This window comes from Copadichromis virginalis, linkage group LG1 (assembly GCF_057382275.1).
Source record: "Copadichromis virginalis isolate Kocher_CV1m ecotype Utaka linkage group LG1, C_Virginalis_male_GT1.1, whole genome shotgun sequence".
In the NCBI taxonomy this organism is placed as follows: Eukaryota; Metazoa; Chordata; class Actinopteri; order Cichliformes; family Cichlidae; genus Copadichromis; species Copadichromis virginalis.
In genome coordinates this window covers 7969637-7992811 of record NC_140618.1, presented here as the reverse complement: position 1 = coordinate 7992811, position 23175 = coordinate 7969637, and the positions used below count along the sequence as shown (strand labels likewise).

The 23175-nt window shown below is 38.4% G+C and overlaps 1 protein-coding gene across 5 annotated transcripts in view; it reads left to right on the top strand.

Annotated features, from left to right (window-relative positions):
* The first annotated feature begins 856 nt into the window (after positions 1 to 856).
* akap13a (A-kinase anchoring protein 13a) overlaps positions 857 to 23175 on the top strand; it is a 124877-nt gene continuing 102558 nt past the window's right edge. For 2 of the 5 annotated variants that reach the window (XM_085441526.1, XM_085441838.1), the window contains exons 1-2: positions 857 to 1252; positions 20831 to 20874. In XM_085441526.1, the coding sequence (XP_085297652.1) occupies positions 20842 to 20874 (33 nt within the window). In that variant the 5' untranslated portion in view covers positions 857 to 1252; positions 20831 to 20841. Of the gene's footprint in view, positions 1253 to 8685; positions 8824 to 20830; positions 20875 to 23175 lie in introns of those variants that run through there. The other 3 variants (XM_085441758.1, XM_085441678.1, XM_085441599.1) reach the window with 3 other exon arrangements.

Below are 23175 nucleotides of genomic sequence, written 5' to 3'. Positions count from 1 at the left end.
AAAAATGCAATACAGACTATTGCATTGGGCCATACAAACAAATTTCAGTTTCTAAGTTTAAAAATTCATTCAGATACATGGCAAAGTGATGCCAAACCATTATCGTTTGTGTGTTTGTATTTAAGACGATGTCTCCCAGAGCAGGCGGTGTCAAACACACTGGAAACCACTGGATGCAGTCATCCTTCAAATCATTTGCATGCATTACTGTTACTAAACGCATTACTATTCCTGTTCTGTTACTATACAGTAATGTAAATGTCTTGATAGTTTAAAGTACTTTTTTTTTGGATCTATCCAAATGATTAAATGATTTTTAAGCACAAGGCATTTTTCTGGGGAGCTATGCACTAGCTGCCCCTAATTTGACTTAACACCGGTAACATTTCCTTGATTATCTTAATATTTGAGTTTTAGTCTTGTGATTTCAGCTTTAATTTTGAAAGAAAAAAAAACTACTGTTTCTTCTGGATGTAACTTTTCACATTTATTCCGAGATTTTGACTTTATTCTCAAAGCAATATTTCAGCTCCACCCATATGTTTTATTTTCATAGCTATCACAATTTCAACTTTATTCTCAAAATAAAAATGAAAAGTCCTTCTCATATATTCCTTTCTCATTTATGACACAGACTTTCACGTAGTTTTCATTTTCAAGTTTTCCGAAGTAACTTTGAATGTGTTTTCATTCAGTGATCTAGTTATTAGTTCGGTGGTATGCGGTCCATGACACCTTGGTCCTAGTAGCGTGCAGGGTTCGTGTTCCTTTATTGTGAAAAGCACAGACGGGATGTTAATCTGATCTTTCCAGCTTCCTCCGCTTTTTCATTTCGACTCTGGGGACCGACCACGATACTTTTTCACAAACCCGGACAGTGACCGTTTCACAATATTAGTTCCCTCTCGAAGTAATTTTTGGGAAATCACTAAAGTTACTCAAGCCCCCCCTCACGAGTTTACACTGACTTCCTCTTGTCTGAAAGTCTACTCCATGAAAAACAAACCACTGAGCTTTTAATAGTCCTCGTGCTGACTCCTCCCCATTGAGTTGTCCTGGGAAACACTAACAACTCTGAGAAAGTCAGTCTTGTTCCTTGAAGAGAACACTTTTGGTTTGAAAACCTGATCGCTGCGCAACTTTTCACTCCTTTTTTGAACATCCAAATACTGCGAGTTCACCAACAGGAGGATTATTATGTGTTCAGAACATTCCTTTTCATCTTCTTCACGCTGAGCTTCAAGTGCTGAAGGTAAGAGGACTCCTTTATGTAAACCCGTTATCAACTGTACTATGAATGGAGCCCGGCGTGGCTTTGTACGTATCGGGGTTGTTTTACAGTGAAAGAAGTTGTTAAATGGCTGCTGGGTGGGTTTATTAACATGTTGCTTGGTAGCCATGACATCTTCACTTAGAGCCTGTGGGGCCAAAAGCTAGAGCTTCTCACGTTTCTGCTAGCTTTAAAACGACGAAGACCAACATAGACGTGTAAAATGATACTGTTCAAAAGAAGCTAAAGTTTAGGAGGTAAAGAAGAAATGCTTGTGACTTATGCAAGTACGCTTATATCACCACTCCGAAAGCTCTCATACTAGCATTAAATGTTGTGCTCATTAGATAATAGTATTTAGGATTGTATTATTTAAGGAGCCCTATTATTCTTTATATGTTAATTCTACTAAAGTAGCTTTGCATGATTTCAACTAACCCTTATCTTATACTAGGCCCCTCATTTCCACCACCCAGCTCGCTGACCTTCTTTTACCATGATTTCAGGCTGTTTTGTGCTTTGTGCAGTGTATAACCCCCACCAAGAGAATTTTAAACCAAATGTTCCTGGTGTTTGGGCTTGGTTAAAAAAGTCTTCAGGTGTATGTAGTTTAAATAGATCAAGTCATAAAATAGTCAAAGAGTAACTTTGCATGATTCAGAGTTCAAAGTAATCATTATTTATCTCATACTTGGCCTCAGTGTAGCTCTTTGGTTCCTGCGTTGCCAGAAAAGAAGCTGTTTTCCCTTCTTCTACAAGTTTTTTGTAGAAGAACTTGTAGAAGAAGTCTAAAAGCAAACAGAAAGTCTAAAAGCAGGTGGGCGGGTCTGCTACCTGCTTGAGTCATTTAAAAATTAAGATATATCTCTCATCTCTTGCATCTGAGATGAATATTTTAAAAAGATCCCTTCTTGTTGACATGATACAGTTTTAAGGGTAGAAAAACTGTCAGAAATCAGGCATTTAAAGCTTTTTATTGGCACATAGAGATTACTTGAATATACGTGCAATGTTTAAAATAAACATCCACCAATGTGCCACACTAATGCCACACAGCATGGTGGTAAGCACTGTTGCCTCATAGAAGAAGGTTCTGAGTTTGTATCCACCATCTAGTGACCGTCTTCTCCTCATGGGTTCTCTTTGGGTACTCTGGCTTCTTCCGACAGTCCAAAAACCTGGTAGTGATGTTAGTTCAATTGGTGATTCTAAACTGCCAAAAGGTGTGAATGTGAGTAAAAATGGTTGTCTGTATCTCTATTTTAGTACAGTGACATAATGGCACACTGTCCAAGGTGTACCCTGGCTCTTGCCCTTTTTGCAGCTTGGCTAAGTAGCATATCCCACTGCAACCCTGAACTGGATAAGTGCAATAAGATAGATAGATTGAAAGTAGTTATTAAATTTAAATGGTTATTTGATATGTGGCAATAAGAAAATGAATCTATCTATCTATCTATCTATCTATCTATCTATCTATCTATCTATCTATCTATCTATCTATCTATCTATCTATCTATCTATCTATCTATCTATCTATCTGTGTGTGTGTGCGGGAATGATGGGAAATGATGTCATTACATAGTTTGTTTAGCATAGCATATTCTCCATTGTTTACAATAATCTCAGCACTGTCGTAAAAAAGGAAGGTGAGTGTGAGTAACCATTCTCTGGTTCAAAGTACCATAGAGGAGAACAACCTGATTGCTTCGAGCTGATAGGAGGCCAGTCGTAAGCACCTGGATGAATGTGTGCCATGAAAATTAAGGTAGCTCTGGTAAGGTGTATCTATGTGCAAATGTAAAAAGAATCTGAAATGGATACATGCTCAACAGTGATGTCATAGTTGGTTCTCAAAAAAAGGCCTGGAATTTAATTTAATAATTAGCTATATTTACATATATATATGTCATTCTGAGAGAAATAAAATTGATTTGTATGATTACTTATTTTCAAATGATTGACCTTTACCACTCTTAAGGATTTAATGAGGAACACTCAGATTACCCAGTTGTTATCAGAGTTTTTTATCGGCTCAAAGTTGGTCTTTTGAAGTGATTACACCTATTTTGGCTGTTTATTAAATTAAATGATCAAAATTTATATTAAATTATGTTAATTATTAAATTAATAAAATGATCTATAACCAAAAATAAATCAACTGGTTTCATTAAAAAAAAATTGTCGGATCTTTGGCACTATTTTTCTTTTGTTTTTTGTATGAAGCCGAAACCCTGGTAACTGTCAATAATTATACTGACTCTGCCTCTAATAACCCCCCACAAGCACAAAAACAAATTAAAGTCATTGTTGGGTTGGGCAGATACTTAAAATCTTTCCGGGTTATTTTTTTCCTCATTAAGGAAGCCTACTTCCAAGAGCTGATTTTACTTCCTGGTTTGTTGGGAAGGTCTGCACACATGTAAGCAAAAGCAGTGGCCTACTAATTCACTTACACCCGCTTGACCTCACCCATTTGAACATGTTCAAAGGGCGAGGCACCAAGGCGTGGCTGCTTTCTGGGTTCCCATGTTGTAACACACCCATAGCTTCGCTCTGAAGTCACAACACAAGCCTCATCTTCTTCACTTCCTGGTTAATTTGAGTTTATCCCACTTGCCTGGGTACAAGCAGTGAAGCCGATCAGTGGCTTGTTTAAAGAGAATCTTCTTATTCTCTTAAAAAGAGTCGGGTGCTAAATGTTTTACATTTTTCCAGTGTCTTTGAGGATTATCTCTGGTCTCAACATCAACACTAATCTGACAAGTGATTCTACGCTTTCTTAATACTCACGCTATCACCCAGTCTATAATAATGTTGGATCCTTGGATTCCACACTAGTGTTTCATCTTTAAATAAGCCCTAGTAATGGCAAGAGTAAAAGTGAGAACAGGTGACACTGCTCACATTTGTTGTCACTCCCTCATGACCCTGGTAATCTGACTTGTTTACAGAGATTTCCTGCTGTCATTGTTGACTTGGTAGAACTGGCTCTGTTATCTATCAAGCAGCCCACTCATCTATTTTGTATCGCTCCATGCATGCCTTTGACTGTGCAATTGTCCTGTAAAAATGAGTCGGCGCCAATGAATGTAGGCCAAGTATCCATCATCCCCATATTATATTCTTTGACCAAGACAGAAAGAAGGAAATGGACCTGTTGCCACTTCCTTCTTGAAACCTCTTACACAGTGGGTGTGTCACATTTGCAGTAACACTTCACCTAGTTGATATGAACTTTTATGTTGCAAAAGGAAATTTCCAAGTTGATAAATATGAAGCAGATATATTGTAGAGATGTGAGATTGCAGTGCCTTAATTATTAGTACTTTGACAGCGAGTACAGAATAGCTTTATAAAGACTTCGAATCAGCCCTGCAAACTCACCTAGTTCATTAACTTAACACTTCTATACTTCAAATGTGCTTTGTACTTGTGTAATGTGTCAATGTGTTTGAATAATGTTAAACTGTTTTCTCAGTGTTTGAGCAGTTGCTTATCCTGTCAGGTGTTGGTCAAAGAAGTTTTCAGTTGCAGTAATTCAAAATCATCCAAATTTTCACGACTGTTTGTGAATTTAATGGGAACCTGTTCATTTTCATCTTCCATATTGGTCTTTTTGAGGACACTCCTAGATAAGCTTTGTATGTTTTGCCATTTAAAATAATCCTTATTTCACTAATATTGGGCCTTGGTGTAGCCTCAGTTCTTCCACTGTATGAAGTAAGCAATTGCGGCCTCTCTCCCTTTAAACTAGCTTTGAACAGCAGGTCAGTTTAGCTTTGTGCACACATCCAGAGCTTTTTGACTGAAATGACTGGTAAGGATATTTGCTCTCATACATATTTGCTGTCATACAACTTTAAGAGTGGGGAAAAAAACTATCTGAAACGTTGAGTGGAGTATGAAGCCTGAGCTTTTGGTGCAGAGATTACTTTGACAAACAGTTTCTTTATTATTTGAAACTTTGGGCATATTTTTAATGGGCATCTATAAATTTAAGAGAAAGCATAATAAGTCTCATTTAATATTTTACAAACATGTTTTTTTTTACTTTCTTTTGAAGTTTTAGATGTGAAGATCAGCGTGAAATTCAAACCACTAACTTGAGATTTGCAAACCAGAATGAAATGTTAATATCGTGATTTTGTTAGAGTGGCACTTACTGGATATGTCGTCTTTTAAAAATGGTCTCACACCATGTATTATATCCATCTTCAGATGATGGTATTAACAAACATGACAGAAAGTGAGCGCAACATTAAACCGAGCTGCAGCTGAGCTCTTTCACCAGTACACATCATTCCACGTTTTTTTTTCCATAACACACAAGCTATCAGGAGAGGACTGTGCAACTTTTCCACTAAACAAAAGCTTATTACTTTACTCTCTGCAGCTTTCCCTGCAAAATTCAGGTTTATTTCTTAGGACGTCCTAGTTAGCGATATATGTTTAGCTCCGTTATGAGAGACAAATGAAAGAGGAGTTGGCCTCCCATTTTGAGTACTGTAAATTTCCATGAGGATCCTGCTGGCTCCAAGCAGAACCCCGTCAATTTCTCATCTTTACAAACCCCCTAATTTAATGATGATGGAGGATACGCACAGTGTGGGCCTTGTAATTACACTGTATTTGCTATAGAATGGAAGCATTAGAGGAAGTCTTACAGGTACTAGTTCATCATGTAGTGCTGTCTCAGGGATAAGTTTTGGTATGCCTGGGAGGGCGACTGCTGAATTCCCCACTGATATTCACAATAAAGCCTTGACTTAGTTTTTGTTAAGGCTGGAATCGCTGGAATCCTCTCAGCACGCCAAACAGCAGCCGCACTCATTGTTCCAAAACAGCAGCTATTTCCACAGCTTGTCCAAACTTTGTGCCCTGGAGCAGAGTTTATTTTCTTCTGGAAATTATTGAGAACGCTTTGATGTTAATTGTTAATGTGCCTATGTTGATATCAAAATTTGACATCATGAAAAGTACCAGCTTTGTGACAAAATGCTAACTTTGATTTCTTAATGTTTGCTTATGATGAATTATTTACAACCCTCTCTCTGTTACCAACATGTGCAGCAGGATTTTATAATCCTGTAAACAAGTATAACCGTAGCAGTTTCTCCATTTGCATGCATTCTGCTAAACCCTCTGTTATTTACTTGTGTTTGATCAGATTAGCTCTTTTTAATGACACAGATGTCAGATAATTTAAATCACCTTGGGAATTGGTTAGAATAGCCTTTTATTAAAAACCTAATAATAAATATAACTCTGGGAATTTCTTTATTGAACAGAAATAAGCCTTTTTGTGCCAACACAACGGGAAGACAAACAGAACAAACAGAAGACAACATACAAAAACTGGATTGCCTAGATGGATGAGGAACAGCTTGAATATTTACTAGCGGATTTAAAGGCATCTGGAGGAGGTCTTGTGTTTACATAGTGAAATCTGATTTCAGTATGCAGGTGATGTTTGGGAGCCGTACTTGAGAAACAAAGGTGTGCAAGATAGTCAAAAGGTTATGATGATCCTCAACTTCTGCTAATTTACTTGATTTACTTAAACTAGCTAACAGATTATAAAGCCTGCCAGGATACAAACCAACTAGCATCTTCTGACCAGAAGTTATGAGATATATCTCTACAACACTTCTTTCTGAATGTTGGTCCGCTGCTTTTTTTCTACCTCACAGTTAACATGTAGAAGGATAAATTGCAGCAGTTTTCTTTATTTGTAAGGTGTTACATGTGTTTTATTCTGAAAGTTCTGTCGCTGCTAAACCAGTCCTGTGTCGTGTCTCCTTTGTGCTACTGTCGCACTGGAGAAAACGGTAGTTGAAGAATGAGGCACGACCAAAATTATTGACCGTATTCAGTAAACTTGTGATCTTGTTTCCTTTGAAGTACTTGATTCGAAAATAGGGAACAGGTCTGCGACCGCTCACGCTCAGTCGCCGTCTTCAAAGTGATTTTGGTGCATCTAGATGGAGGTAAAGTGGCAATAAGACGAAGTCTTAGTCAGCTATTGATTTGCAATTGAATGGGATCAAATTGGCAATTACATGTAATCTGTTGGTTGTAATATGGTGATAAATGATGAATATGTGAAAATTGGAAGTCTGACATGGAAATTCACATGTACTACATAGACTTACATAAGTTTTAAAACATAAATTCGCTTGGCAAATGTGCGTTTATATAGGAACGTAACCAGAATGCAGTCATTCTCGTCTCAAGCAGGTTGCCATCGTATGACTGACTAGCTAATTGGCAGATTAGCTAATTCAGTGTTGTTGCACAGTCCTGTCATCCTTCTGTAAGTGGACTTGAGTTTTAGGGCCAGTCCAATCAGAGCTGGTTCATGTGTCCTTCAAGCGGCTGAAAAATGAATGTTTTGTGAAAATTCTATTATTTTGTTCGTTTTTTAGTCAGTTAGCACTAAATTGCAGATACATTTCAATCGTACAGTTTATTGATGCAGGTTGCTAACCTAGCTCACTAGCATTAGCTAATAACTAGGAACGCCACCCTCTTGTCTAAGTTTGGTTTCTTGTAGTTTAATAACCAAATTCAGGTGCTGAGAAAAAAATAGAAGAGGTCACGGTGGCTGCCTCCAACTTTTATACAGTCCATAGTTTCTGTAGATGGATCTGGATGATACTGAGGTTTTCCACACAAAAACCTGACCAGCATACAAGGAGGGGGAAAAAGATGGAACGGTGTGGGGGTAGATGGTGTCTGTACCTAGAAAATAAAAATACCCTGTAGCTGAATTGGGCTGCAGCTAATGATTATTTTTGTTTTTGAATATGTTGTGACTTAAATAGTTATATTTTGTAAAAATGTAAAATCTGTTCAACAGTGAAAGCTCCCCCCCAAATTTTCTGTAATTTTTTTAAAACGATTGAAAAACTAAATATTCTTATATGTGAGAACCTGGGACCAATTGACTTGTTTTGAACCAAACTTAGCAGATAAATCAAGTCATAAACCATTTTTCTGATGAATGCACACTTGATTTATAAATGTGACTGCAGGACTTTTAATGTACCAAGCCACTGTTGCCATTGATTACTTCTGATTACTTTTCCACCAGATGAAATCAGTTACAGTGTGTTTACTATCTATTCTTTTTTGGTTCAATATCAGGATTTACATTAATATATAAAAATCATCACAACATTTAAGTGATCTGAATTCCCGAACATGTTGCCATAAGTAGAACCTGTGTATCTGCACATGCTCAAAACTGCAGCATTGCTAAAAAAAAAAGAGTACACTTGCAGTTATGCCACTGCAGTTGCGGCATACACCTGACCTGTAGTCTATTGGCTCCGCCTGTGCCCTGTGACATCAGGGCTTTGATCAGCGTACTGTCTGTGTTAGCACAAAGCCATATTTAGCTCAGTGTAATCAGTGTGGTGAGAGCTTGCATGCCTACTGAGAATACCTGCCTAGTATAAACACACCTGCTCTCTCTGATGGACTTAAAATTAATTTAATGATCACCTGAAGGAGTCTGCTCACAGCCGGTGTCGTCAAATAAACTGTGGGTAAGGTTTCCATTGATGCCTTCATGTGCGTCTTAGTTGGCTGAGACAAAAGCTTTGAAAGTTGATTCTCAGTGTGATGTGACAGAATTATAAGAGCAATTCAACAAGCAGCTTTTATGTTGTAGGCGGTGATGACGACTAAATAAAAGCATTGCCATGTGTGAAGCGGCACACTGAATTTGCAGGTTGTCTTTCTCGTGTTTGTTTTGATGCAATTCCCTGGGGCAAAGTCTGTGATGCACCTAGCAATGTCTGCCTCACTGATAATGTGTTCAATAACAACTAATATGACCGCTGTTAAAGTTGTAATTGGGCTCTCCTCATGGGAATTTACATATTTATCTCAACACACACGTTTCCTTGAAAGCCATTTTTAAAGCTGCAAATTAATACATTCTATAGGGCATCATTAAACTGGTAGGAATACTGTGAAAGATGTGCTTTGAGACAGAATATGGAAGCTTCACTTCTTTATTTTCCAAAATCTTCCTGTAATTGGTGAAAACAGGGTTCTGACGGCTTTCTCATTCATATTATTGTTCTAAATTTTTTACTCTTCAGTTTCTTTTTTAGTTGTCTCCTGTTTGATCACATGGCAGGCATGATCCGTTTTGGGGTGGATGTCATTTATTTCTCATAATGCAACTTAAAAGTGTCTTGTGTAGAAACTTGCATGCCCCACTGGGAATTCAGTTCCCCAAACAAACTGTAGATTCCTATTTTAAAACCATTTCTAAAGAAGTGGTGAAAAGGTTGACAGCTACTTGTTATCTGAATTGTGGAACTCACCGAAATGATCCAAGAGAGGTCAGGAGTGTAAACACACACAAACACATGCATATTTGGGAGCAATTTAGAGGGTCTGATTGACAGAACTTGCATGTCTTAACTTGACTGAGAGAGTACCAAACCTTAGGTTCAGGCCAATACTGTCTAATGCTAACACTAACCAAAAAGCTGCTGTGCTATCAAAGAATTAAGTATTTACATACATTAACTTCACATGTAACTTTGGTACTTCATGTAGCAGTTACCTAACAATGTGCATCAGTCTCGCTGTAGACGTAATATTAATCTGATCATGCCTGCTGTGAAGCTGGGGTTAGCGTTGCTCAGGATTCTCTTGGCTAAACCTCTTACCTCCCAAATGAGACTAACCAGCACTTTCCTTTTCTAAAACTTTGCCGTCTCCCCATCTTTCTGTGTGCTTTTTGCCCTCTGTTTTGTACTCCGTAGTAGTTCGTTTTGTAACTAACACTGTGGTCCCATGAAATGTCAGATGATCATTTTGAGAGATTTTGTGCAATGCTCACCCATCGCCTGCCAGTGAATGGATTGTACATTTGGAATCCTGCTGAATTTATTGCATAAAAGCTTTCTTGTTCATTTTCAACAGATTTTTTTCATGTAGTCCTGAGAGAATTTAAACTTCCTAATAAATATAAATCATCTAGGTGTCAGGGAAGAATCAAATAGACAGATTTTCCATCGTGTGGAAACAGAAGGGAAGGGATGGCTTTAAACCTAAGGAGGAGAGTTGGTGAAGGCCTGGGCCCTGATTACAGGCTGGCCCCCAGTGTGCCTCACAATAAGATAATGCTATCTGGGCTCACAGGTATTTGGTTTCAGTGGAGAGGGTAATAACTGTCACCACGCACTGAGGAGACCTTTCATACCCCGGCCTTGTGTTGTCAGCCAGCATTTGTGTGCTGTCTCTGGACAGAGGCAGCTTTTGTGAGGCAGGGTGAGGTCGCGTCACCACCGCGGTCTCATATCTGTTCATAGAGACAATAGCCCGGTTTGATTAAATCAAACAGCCGTGACTACCTAAGTGGTAGTCAACATGGTGTGTCGAAGTAACTGTGGTGGGGTTGTTGAGGAGGTGACGTTGCCCTGACTAATTTAGCAGTGCTTCAGAGGAGCAGGGCTGATAGTGAACCGTAAAAAGAACCAGACAAGGGTGCAGCGTAAAGCAGGTGCTCTCTCTCAGCAATGGTCATGTTGTAGCAGTAGGTGAGTAACTAGCGGTTAACCAGGGAGAGAGAATGTGAGAGGTTAAACAAACCTCTGGGTTAAACATCAAACCCAGCTGAGCCATACAGCGCTTTAATCCTCCTCCAGTGTGGCACAGCTCTATTCATGCAGCAAACTCTCAACAGGCCCAAATGTACCAGTGAATTCTTCATGAATTTGACTGATATCATCGTCTAGAGTTTTAGAGGCCTTGTGAGTCAGATATTGTTCATGTTTGGAATGAAACATTTATTTGGACAAACTGCTTGAACTCCTTCATCCTTAAAAGGCCTAGTATTTAAACAGCAACTTTAACATGTAAACTCTGATTCAATATTCATTCAGAGCACGTTCATTTCTAAGTCTTAACAAAGCATTTGACGTGGGGATCAAGGACATTTAATGCCTGTGTTTCGTGAGACTTTAAAACCAGCCTGAAAGCTGTCTCCCTGGCACTCTTGTATGCCATTTGGTGGAGGCTTTCTTTCAAAGCCTCTTACTGTACCTTGAGGCCTTACACTAAAGCAAGCGTGACTTGAGCTGTGAACCTGTAAACTTTCTCCTAGTGTCAGTGATCTTAGTTTGCCTCGCAAAAATCCCAAGTATCACATACCTGAACCGATGACTTGGTGGTGCTAGTTTCAGTCATTATGCAAATGTACTGTTTATAAGATTGGGGAAACCTGCATTCAGCTGAGAACGAAGAAGTCACTTGGATGAGTGACGAAACGTTTCTCCCCACTGAGAACGCTACGTCCAGATGAACAGAATGAACCTTTTGGGATCTCCTTACCCGGATGATTGAGCATGCATCGAGACAAAAATCCCAAGTAGATGCTTTTAAGGGATGGTTTCTGTGTTTTAAAACTATATATATATATATATATATATATATATATATATATATATATATATATATATATATATATATATATATATATATATATGTGTGTGTATATATATATATATATATATATGTATATATGTGTGTATATATATATATGTGTGTATATATATATATATATATATATATATATATATATATATATGTATATATGTATATATATATATATATATATATATATATATATATGTATATATATATATATATATATGTATATATATGTATATATATATATATATATATATATATGTATATATATATATGTGTGTGTGTGTGTGTGTTTAAAGCAAAAAACACCAAAAGGGCAGAAAGGATAAAGTATCCAGGCCAGGTTGTCCTCATCTCCTTTGTATTATAGGTGAGGCACAAACTCATTTTTGCCCCTCCCTGAGACTTTTCTATGTTGTCATCATGGAACCTGGGTGTTGGGTGACACCTCAGGTCTATATTGGGCTTCTGTCCCTCTTTAGAGTACCTCCATGTCCTTGATGGCAGCTCCCTCTGCACAGCCATATTCAAAAAGCTGTGTGAAGAAGCAGCCGCAGGTAACTATTGCCCCTTTAACAAGGATCCTCATTGACATTCTTCAAGTTAATTAATGGCCAATGGGAGGTTTTTGGCCTAGAAAGGCTGCTGTATGAAGCTTTAAGGCTATTAAATGCTAATGCAAAGGTATACATGTCTGTCATGTCCAGTGGTCTGACCTGTTTGCTGCACCAGAGTGTGCATGTTGGTGTTTTGGGATTAGTATCCAGGAAAGGTTTGTTGTGTCTTTTGCATTTTGTAACATCACAGGTAAAGATACAGACTCAGGAAGAGGCCAATACAACCAAATTTGATCTGCTTAATGACATTTGTTAAACGAGGCAGCATTTGCTAAATATTTCGAAATAAGTGGTTTTAAGAGGCAAACCGCTTCTCTTCAAGCCTGCTGGCTTTGATGATGCTTTAAATGTTGACCATAATTCTTTAAAAGTCACTACAATTAAAAACATTAATAAAATCTCATACAAACTTTTTTCTTTTTTTGTCCAGTGAATACAGCAGCACTGTAAACATGTTCTGAACTTTATGTCTAATTCAGTTTTATGAATAAGATTATAGGTCATTAAACTGAGGTGGGATAATAACTCTATAAATGATGAGCAGTGCTTCTCTGAGAATGGGCACGTAGATCATACTTGTGGGGTGGGGCTAGGTCAACGCCTTAGGATAATCCATGAAACCATAATGTCTTTATTTCCTGAAGCGTTTTGTTTTTGAAATGCTCTGCCAGTGTTGATACAGCCTTTGGCCGATATATTCTTGTAGTCCTACAGGAATTCTCAGAGAGAGATGGAAAAGATTGTATTTATGACTGCATTTAGCTCTACTTTTGACCCGCACATTTCAGAAGGTGCAACTTTAATTTCAAAGATAAACTGTCTCTGTTTCTGGTTTTTTGCTTCACTTTCATTTCCTGTTGGCAACTAGTTGGTGAGTTTTTGTAGACAACTTAGCCTTACATGCAAACTGCAGGTAACCATAGTGATCTGCTAGTCATAAAAGTAATTGCTAAGAGATTGTTGGTGTAGCACTGTCAGTAAATCATTCAGTCAGCGAGGAATACATATTTTTGCCTAGTGGGGTCATCAACATTCCCTAGGCCTGTGTCAATGGGCTTTTACATGTTTCTACATGTTCATCCAATCAATAGTAATCTCAGGCATTTTGAAACAACCAAAAAAAATCCTTTAAAAATCTTGAAATATAAAGATTAAAAATGTAAAGGTTGCACATACATGCATGCTTGTTTCTACTTTGATCCAGGACCAACTAAAGCACAATAAAAAGTAGCATGTTATAATTTCTTCCACATATTCTTTTCTATTCACTACCCTAGCTGACCACTGCATTATGTAGACATGTCTACAAAGCTCTGCACAGCACCTGTGGACTACCAACATAATGCCACTCCAGGTTAAAGTACAGAGTAAAACCAAGAGAAATAAAAAAGATAACAGCTTGATTATTTCACAACTTTGCACCTTGGGTTTGTGTAGTTCTACTCTTTGTTATTCCAGGTTTTTGAACATGTGTCAGAATGCATCTCAATAACTAGACACTATAACAACTTCCTTCTCTGTCGGAAGCTCTTCTGGGATACTGAGTCATGATTGTTTGAGCCAGATGTAGTTGATGTGATGATGCAGGCCGGGATGTCCAAAGATGACATTAAAATTAAACTAGTCATTTTGTGATATTTACCTTTTTTGGCTACATTTTTCCTCAGGGAGAATCACTTGTATGGCAGCCCCGTAAGAATGAGGCTCTTATCAGCTAATAAACAGTCATTATGTGTCTTGTGCACATGGCTATGTTAGGGAATCCTCAGCTGATTATCAGGAAGGGTGTTGGAGACGGTCCGATTAATGAGTTGGGAAGCTAATCCTGTTCATCCTCCCATTCACTCTGCAGTCACATGGCTATTATGGCTTATTTTGATAGCCATGGGATCAGCGGAAGCCATAACAGGTCCATTCAGCACCCCTGACTCGTCACATCGCTGCCTCGATAACAGCTTTCAGGGGCCTTTGTCTCTTGATTCATTGGTCCATTTGTGACGGCTGTGCATTTGAACGTGGCTCATGCCCTGCCTCTGTGCAGCCTTTCAGCTACAGAGGGAAAAAAAATCTGTTTTAGTAGCAATTCAAAGGCAGTTTCTGCTGTAAAAGAGACTCTTAAGCAGCTTGGCCAAAGGCTGGCTGCACCCAGTGCTTTAGGTGGAGTTAATGGGTTGTGTCATCTCTATAAGCAGGTGTCGGGTGGCCATAGGGCAGGCTTAGGGGATGTCATTTCTCAAGGTTCTTCTGTTACCAGAGAAAGGGTTTGCTTTATACACTATTTTTTCACAGTTTTCTTTCACTGAATATTTTCTTTTTCTTTTGTGGTATGATTTGGTGCAGTTTTGGGTCAACAATTTTTTCTCAATATCTGATTGCACAGGCAAAATAAAGTTTTGTTTAGGCTCATTTCTGTCTAAATGAAGCAAAGCTCTAACGTAATATTTACTCCTGCTTAGTTTCACACTTGGAAATGACACAGTTGTTCTTGTTGTTTTTTTAATCTACCGGTAATTAAAAGAACATCAAGCAGTATTTGTTTTGTCAGGTTTTAGCATTATTAAGGATGAAATCTGTATGTGCACTCTGTAACTTGACCCAGAACTCCAGGTATTATTCACAGCAGCATACTGTCTTGCTTCAGTAAATTGCCTGGAACTTGTTTACCTCTCAGCAGCCCTATGCGATGCAGAAATCAATGCATTCAGTGTGAACCTTTTTTGTAATTTCCTGCACCAGAAATGACCCACAGATGTAGCTATTTAAGAAGTCCCCTGTGTTCTCTCTCTGAATGACTGTTGCTGGCCAAGAGGAACTGTTAGACCAAATGAACTGTCACACCCACTATATTGTATGACCACGAGGTCAGCAGAAGAAAGCAGATCAATGGCAATCTGATGAACTGATACCAGACATGCATTCAGTAATATTTTTATACTTTATTACATTTAATCAAGCGACTCCCTATCCTCCCTGTGAAAGGGCTTCCTGGGGTCATAAATACATAGAGAATTGTTAGTTCATTGTTTTGGTTTGATTTACTGTTATTGTCTGAATCCCACCTCTATTAAGAACCCTGGAAAAAAAGGAGCGAGTGGACAAAGCTCAGAGAAACCTGATTGTTCCTGGACCTGCAGCACAAAATGTCAAATAAGAGCCAAAGTAAACTGGTGCTAGATAAAGGTGCAAATATTTTCTCAGGAGTTTGTCAAGATACCAAACAATTGTGATAAGGTGAATAAAGAATATTGCCTGTGCAGATGATGTAATCTGAAATTTGTATCACAGTTTTTCCTTTGCATCAATGCTGTATTCTGTTATGGTATTTAAACCTTAAATGGATACCTCACTCTGAACACATTTTAAAAATAATTTAGATCTCACTCTTTTGTGTTTTCTTTGTGAAAAGAAACTAAACCATGAGGAAAACCTACAGGTTTTCTGATGCAAACACCTGCAGTTTGCATCAGAGTAAGCAAACTGCAGGTGTCAAAATGCAATAAGGCTCCAGGTCTGTCGGTGAGGATAGTGGTCCCTGTGTTTGTGAGAGGCAGCCAATCAGGAAGAAGCTGTCTTAAGGCGAAAGGAGCTAAAACAGCTTGTTTCAGTGGATGGTCATCTGCATGTCATCTGGCATACCAGAAACACATAAGCCATACAATGGATATTAACTCTAATCTAGTATTTCTTCAATGTGGTGTTTTTACTCTACCTTAAGCAAAAACTGGGTACTTTTTGTACTTAAAGTTCTGAGTTTAGCTACGACTTTGAATATAGTAACTAACCAGTGGAGTGTAGCCTGTGTGCTAAACGCAGGTTGTTACCATCTGTGAATTCTGTAAGCCCCTGACAGGCTGTGCTTCCATCAACCTGTTCAGAATTTGTTTAATCTTTCCTCTTGATGTTTTGTTTTGAGATATAAATACAGGCAAACTGACCCACTGTTTATAACCATTAGTTTTAAGGCCCAGCCTTCACTGTTCTTCAGGACCGATCATGTTATCCAAAAGTCCTTAAAGGTGAACGCTTTTGTTAATAAAGGTAATCAGTGGGAGGGACAGTCATTTAACAGTTTATTTAAAACCTAAGTGTGTGTGTGCGTGCCTGAGTGTGTGTGTTTCTCAAAGTAATGACAGTATTGTAAATCTGTTATGGCAGAGTATGACATCAGCATATCTCCCACCTTTGGTCTGGTGACATGTAACTTATTTCTTGGAAATTATTTACAAACATGCTAACAGACAAGTATTGGTTAGTTGCATTAACTAGTGGGTTTGTGTTTCTGTGTGTGTGCTGCCTGTTAGTCATGAAGCTGAAGTTAGTTGCCATGACAAGATGAAAAATCACCCAAGAGGAAGTTCTGGAGGTCTGGTGTAATATTAAAGGCCCCTCCATGAACTCTAGGCAGACGGTGGAGCAATTACATCCTGAGATGATGCAGTAGATCTTTGTCAATTTCCTTTTATTTGGCGTGCACAGCTCTACATTATATCAGGAATAAAGAACTCAAAAACAGAAGTGACCAGAGTATGAAATGAGGTGGATGGCCATATCACCACCCAGCGTATAGCTTGGCTTTTTTTTCAAAAGGGAAATGGCCAAAGTGCATTTAGATAGTGTGTTTCAAGTGTGCTTAACTTTTGTACTCCGATTACTCACTTGTTTTATTTTCTCTCTTAACTAAATATTTGTAAGCTTGAACTGTTTTACTAGTTTACGGCTGCTTAATGCACTCTCACTCTAAACAGACGAACGGACACTTATTCTGTTTGTTGTTGAGATCTGTAGATGTTAAAGATTGATTTAAAACAAAACAAGAGCCTAACAAGAGCTTTTTCTTGGAAAAGAACATTTACCATAACTGGCTGGCAAAATCAGGGTGTCACAAGGACTTTTGGCCCCCTTAATGAATTTGAAGAAGTGAGCAAAATAAGCTGCTGTGTGCAGCTGCCAGGTGTGAAGGCGTCGCAAATGTAAAGCATGGCACAGCTGATAAAGGGCACAAAAAACCTGCATTTGGATGAGTAAGTGTTATCATCTCTGTCCTCAATAGTGAAAAATGTGAATGTAGCACAGCCTCTGCTTCCAACCAGATATTGTTGTGTTGTGCACTGAGTTAAGTTAGCGGTCACTTAGATATCACATTAGCAAAATAACAAGGACCCACTGGCTGCACAAGTCAATAAAGCTGTCAGTCTGCCCTGTTGAAACGTCCTTGAGTAAAGGCTCCTACCCATGTCTTGCCTGGAGTAGTTATAAAAAGAGCACTAGGAGACGACAAATGTTCCAAATATCAAAATATAAAAGAAGCAGTGGGACTGTTGAGGACATTACGTGAGAGTCTTATCAGTCAAAGTTGTGCATGTGGTGAGTGAGGAAGCTGGTCTCTGGCCCAGTGCACTTAAGGCAAGCGGATTAGGCTCCAGAGTATTATTAGAGCTACTGATTATCCCCTTACCTGATCTGCCTAATTCTAGTTCAAGGCTATTTATTTAGCAGAAAAAGTGGAAAAAAGTTTGGTTTGGGCTACAGAAAGTGAATTGGTCTCGCTGCACTTGAGCACTCTGTTGAGTCCAGCAGTTCTCTGCTGAACTCATTAGGTCTTGGCCTTTTTTGACGCTGCCTCCCCCGCTGTGAGGTTCATGTGATTAATGCACTGCTGACCACTGCAGGCCAGCAGCAAGGACTTGTTTTAGTGCCAAAGAACAGCAAACAAAAGAGAAAATTTTCTCTGCAAATAACCAAGGAGAGTGGTCTCAAAAGTGACCAGTCCCTTGACTCATTGATGAATACAAGCAGCCAAATATCTCCACAAGAAAGTTCAACACAAAGGTTTCAAATCCATTCATCCTCAAGTCTAAAGCTGTTATGCATTTGTTTGGATGTAATTACACACCCACCGCCTCTGACCTTGTGCCCAGAGAAAGGCTTTGAGGCCTGCATCCTCGAGTGGGAGTGAGGAATCAAATGTGAACATAAGCTGATAAATCCTGCTAACTGATCATACAAATCCTTGTAAAAGAACTAAAAGTCAAAATATATTGGTGGTTTACTTTTCTTGCTTTATTTTTTTTTTTTAGTGAGGGACTAATCAGTGATAAGAGGAGGCAGGAACCCACGTGTGATCCAGTGTGTGTCTGTTCTGTACTCTTAATCTCCCACCGAGTATTGGGACAACTGCCAGAGCCAAGCTTAACTGCCACCTTGTCCACAGCAATGTTCTGAAGAGCTGCTGTACATGCTTCCTGTTCCAGTATCCAGACTATTTCAGTTAGCAAGCATCACTAGGATAGAGTAGTCCCAGTGGCAGTTTGCTCGCATTTTCCAAAGTACTACAAAATATGTTTAGGTTTAATGTTCTAGCTACGAGGGTCTTTTCTGCATAAAGTAATTTTTGACACCCCAAAGAGATTTTAACCAAATAAATAAATAAATAACCAGTACTGGAATTAAGTTATTTTTTAGCCTGTTTTATAAATTGGGATTTTATTTAATCAGGCATATATATTACACATGTATTCCCTGTAGCCCGTGTTCTCTATTAATAATGAATGTCTGTACTGTGCAAAAGGAGGGCCTAAGAAAGGAAAGGGTCTTACACATTAATATAATTTTTTTCTTTTTTTTTCAGATATATAATATTCTAATGTTTTGGGAAATAAAGTGTTTATTCCATATTGCATTTTGTTGGCTTTTTCAAAAGTAAGCAATGTCAATGTAACAAATTTGTCAATAATTAATTTTCAGTATGATTTTCTGGATATGTATTTGTCTGACACAGACTTAAAGGATTTTCTAAAAGGGTAATAAACAAAACCCCACTAAGCTTACATGTCGTAATCTCCATTATTTAATTATCTTCTGTCCCTTTTGAACTGTGCGGCAAGCTCTGGAGCTGTGACTGATACATTATCAATTCATTAAGTTGTTATGGCTGACATGTTAGAAAATATTTGCTTATTTATACAACCAGTGAGCATGGAGGAGTAAAGGCATTCATGTGAAGTTGAGTTTCTGGCTACCTGATGAATCATTTGTTTGGTATTTGTCAATACCCTAGGGAAATATCAGGTTTTTTAAAAGCTAAAGGCCTCGATTATATGTTTACACGAGCTCACACCTACCTTTGTCTGGGCAGGCAGCGTATAGTTCTTCCTCAGAGCAGTTTCTCATTTGGACTAAATTACTCTATAAAGTGAAAGATGTCGCTTGTACTGATGAACCCTCAGAGGATAATTACCAGCTGCAGCAAGGAGGCGTTTTCAGTGCGTGCCTATCTCATCTGCTGCTTCTGCCCTTTCTGGCTCTCCCACAGCGGCATGCTGGCTGCTGTCCTCCTCCTCATGTTAGCTATAGATATCTTTTTCTGACCATCATTTGCTTTAGCTGCCACATCAGTGCTGGCTGAAGCATGGAAATACTGAAATAAATAATTTAAGTGGTAAGCTATCACACTGGTTGGACTTTTGGATATTCTCCTGGACACTTTATGGACTCTGTTTAGTTAAAAACTCTGGTTCAGACTATGTCTGGATCTCAGTAAGCCCTGAGCATCTGAGTTAAATAACTTTAGCAATATTTGATTGCAGGTCTAGTTATTAACAGTTAATAACAGAGTGCTAATCTCCTCAAACCATATCCGACCTGACTGCTTTGCTCCTTATTTGACACACTTGACTGTAGATTATTGAAGGTAATATGGTTATGGAAGTGAATTCTGTTTTAGTTTTTAATGCCCACCCACCCACGCACTTTCTTTCTTTCTTTCTGGGCATAAACATGTTAATAACTTATTTGAGGAGTAAGAGCATTGTCAGACTTTGATGTACCAGTTTTGAACAAACTTGTGTCTTTTATGATGATGTCACCTGTCGCTATGTGGAGAAAGACCAATAATAATCCTTCCTTCAGTGCATGGTAATACATTCAGATTGTGTGCACTACAAAGAAGGACTATTCACAGAAAGTCAATGTGTCAGTCTGTATTTGTGTATGTGTGTGAGAGCAGGTCAAGAAGAAGCTGAGCAAAATTGTTTCCTTGGATGCAGCTCAGCACTGGAATAAAACCGTACCCTTTTAAATCGTAAGGAGATCAAAAAATCAATACATGGCAGTCGAGGTTGCTGCCACAAATAATTTAGTGTATGGATAACACTGACCTGGTCGCCACATATATTTAGGCATTTGTTAATATACGTAGGCAGCCTGCACGAGTAAAAAGTGAAGCAAAACACAAAGTCAATTTTAGACCCACCAGAGTCTAGATGTCAATATATGCTAATTTTGCTTAGTGCCTGCATCAAATGTAATACAATATAAATATCGGTTTTACAAATTGTTGATAGGATAATATTGTGTTTACAGCTTGCTGCGGTGCCCTTAACGGCCAGACAGGTTTTAGTACCGCTTTAAGACATGATTTTGTTTTATATTACAATATAGATGCCTAATTAGAGTTGTAACCCTTAATTTGTTCTTCTTTTTACAGTGTCCAGGGACATGAAACTCAATCCACAGCAAGCTCCATTGTATGTAAGTATCACATAATCACACAACACTAGCAGCAAAGCTGTTGTTCCAGTTCACATAATTATTTTTTCTTTTAACGCTTCTGCATTCACGTGCTGTGTAGGTGTGGTGGTGAAGGCGCTCGATCTGTTGAACCCGTTAGGCCGGGAAACCGTAATTCTTTATCAGTATTTGTTTACATGGTTTGATGATCTCATATAATGCCTGGAATGTCAGTTCTTGATTTCCACCTCTCCACCTGATAACAGGTCTAATTAACAGGAACAACTGAAAACAGCTGTGTGGGTGTGCAGGACCAGATAGTGGAGAGCATGCTGGACTGCATGCAAATGAACTAAATGTTTAATGTTTGCTGACTGGAAAATGGTCTATACTGTTTTTACTGTCCGCTTTTATGTCTGAGGTCATCATTTTGCATGTTGACACACTGATGATGAAAAAGAAAGAAAATAGACCCACATAACTGAGTAGGAAGTGAATGACAAGAAATATTACAAGACAGCATAAAAGTAATTTTTAATCAATTTTTTAAATAACATTTAAGCACTGTGGCTTCAGTCAGAATAAAACCTTTCACTCCTGGAAGTGTCTTCTTTGATCCATTCATTTTTGAAGAGATACACATCAGGAATACCCTAACCTAGTGTTGTGTAGCTTTGAAGTACATAGGTATCTTAACCACCTGTTATTATGTCAACGTTACAGAGATAAATAGATGAACATTCTCAAAGACAACCAGCTTTCCAAACATCCCTTTGTTCATGATAAGTTGATCATAGCCATTCATAGTCATACTGTTTTTTTATTGACGAGGAGATACGAATGCCTTTAGGGTTGCATCAGGAAGAGCATCCGGCATAAAAAATTCAGCCAAATCAAACATGCAGAGCTCCCCGCTGTGGCGAGCCCTTGTGAGCAGCCAGAAGTAGGTTTTTATATATTCATCAATTCATTCATATTTTAACCGCATTGACGAATGTTTGGGATGTCAAGGCTGCAGGTTGAGTATGTTGCCCCTGATATCCTTTGCGTAGAGACGTTTTCCATTTGTGACTACATAAAACAATAGCTAAAGGTGCTGTATGCTAATTATTACAAATTTCTGTGCAGTTGTCTGCTGGAATAAACTAGCTGGCGAAAACATGTGGCGAGACACTGTTTCTAAATGACGGACATAGCCATTGTGATGCTCAGTGTGGGCATTTTGATCATTGCTATGTTGATTTTTGGAGCACGAAGTTAGCACGTTTGGACATATTAAAACCATATTTGGGTACAAATGAACAAGCTGGACATTGGAGTCTGTTGGGAGTGACTCTTGAAGATGGTCTCAAGCGGCCACTACACAATGGCTTAACTTTTTAACCCTGGAGCTTGCTGCTTGCTTGAGTCTCTTGTCATTCTCGGTCCTTTGTCCCGTCCTTTGGAGCGAGGCACCTGTGTGTTTTGCTTCAGCGAAGTCACGTGAGGTAGATCAAGTAGATGAGATGTAGCTTGTTGCTGAGGTCGTCTCAGATTGCCGAACTGTGTGGCATATCATGTGGGTTATGTCAGCAGTTTTCTAGCTACTTTCATTGTCGCTGCCTAAAGCTTGGCAACACAGCTGGTGTTCAACTTGTAAATGTAACGCTTTGCATTGTTGCTTATATTGCTGATCAGGCCATATGGCTTTTTCCACTCACTCCTCCTTTTAAGTTCAATCAATTTCATGATCCTTTTAGCTGCTATTGTTGTTTTGGAGATGGTGAGTTTGCATAATGGTGTAAAAACAGATAACTTGGCTTTACTTAAAAAAACTAAATAAAATAAATGAATAGCAATTCTGCAAACTTGCTTAAAAAAGAGTAGTCTTTATTTAAGGGAGGGAATTATAATCTTTATTTTGAGTGTGCATCGCTTAAGGAGGATAAGCCACATTTGCGTCATTTAGTATTTTAAAGTAAATTTAAACCCACTTTATACAACCTTGGTTTTACAGATAACTCAGTATCTGTAATTAAACTACAAAACCTAATATAGATATGGTTACATGCACCACTTCAAACTGATTGGTACATGTCAGTGATATATGCAATCCCTTAATATTAAAAATTTCCATTTATAGCTCATTTATAACTCTTAATTACTGACTTTTGAATTGCGTCCAAAATGGACTTCCAGGTAGAGTTAAAATGTCTTTGAGTTCTACCGGGGTTTCTGCACTATTTGATAAATATTTAATGAGGTTTGTGTTTTGAGGGGAGTTTCTGAGTTGATCTTAGTGGTTACACTGGTCTCCTATCACTGGCAGGTGTAGAAGGCACA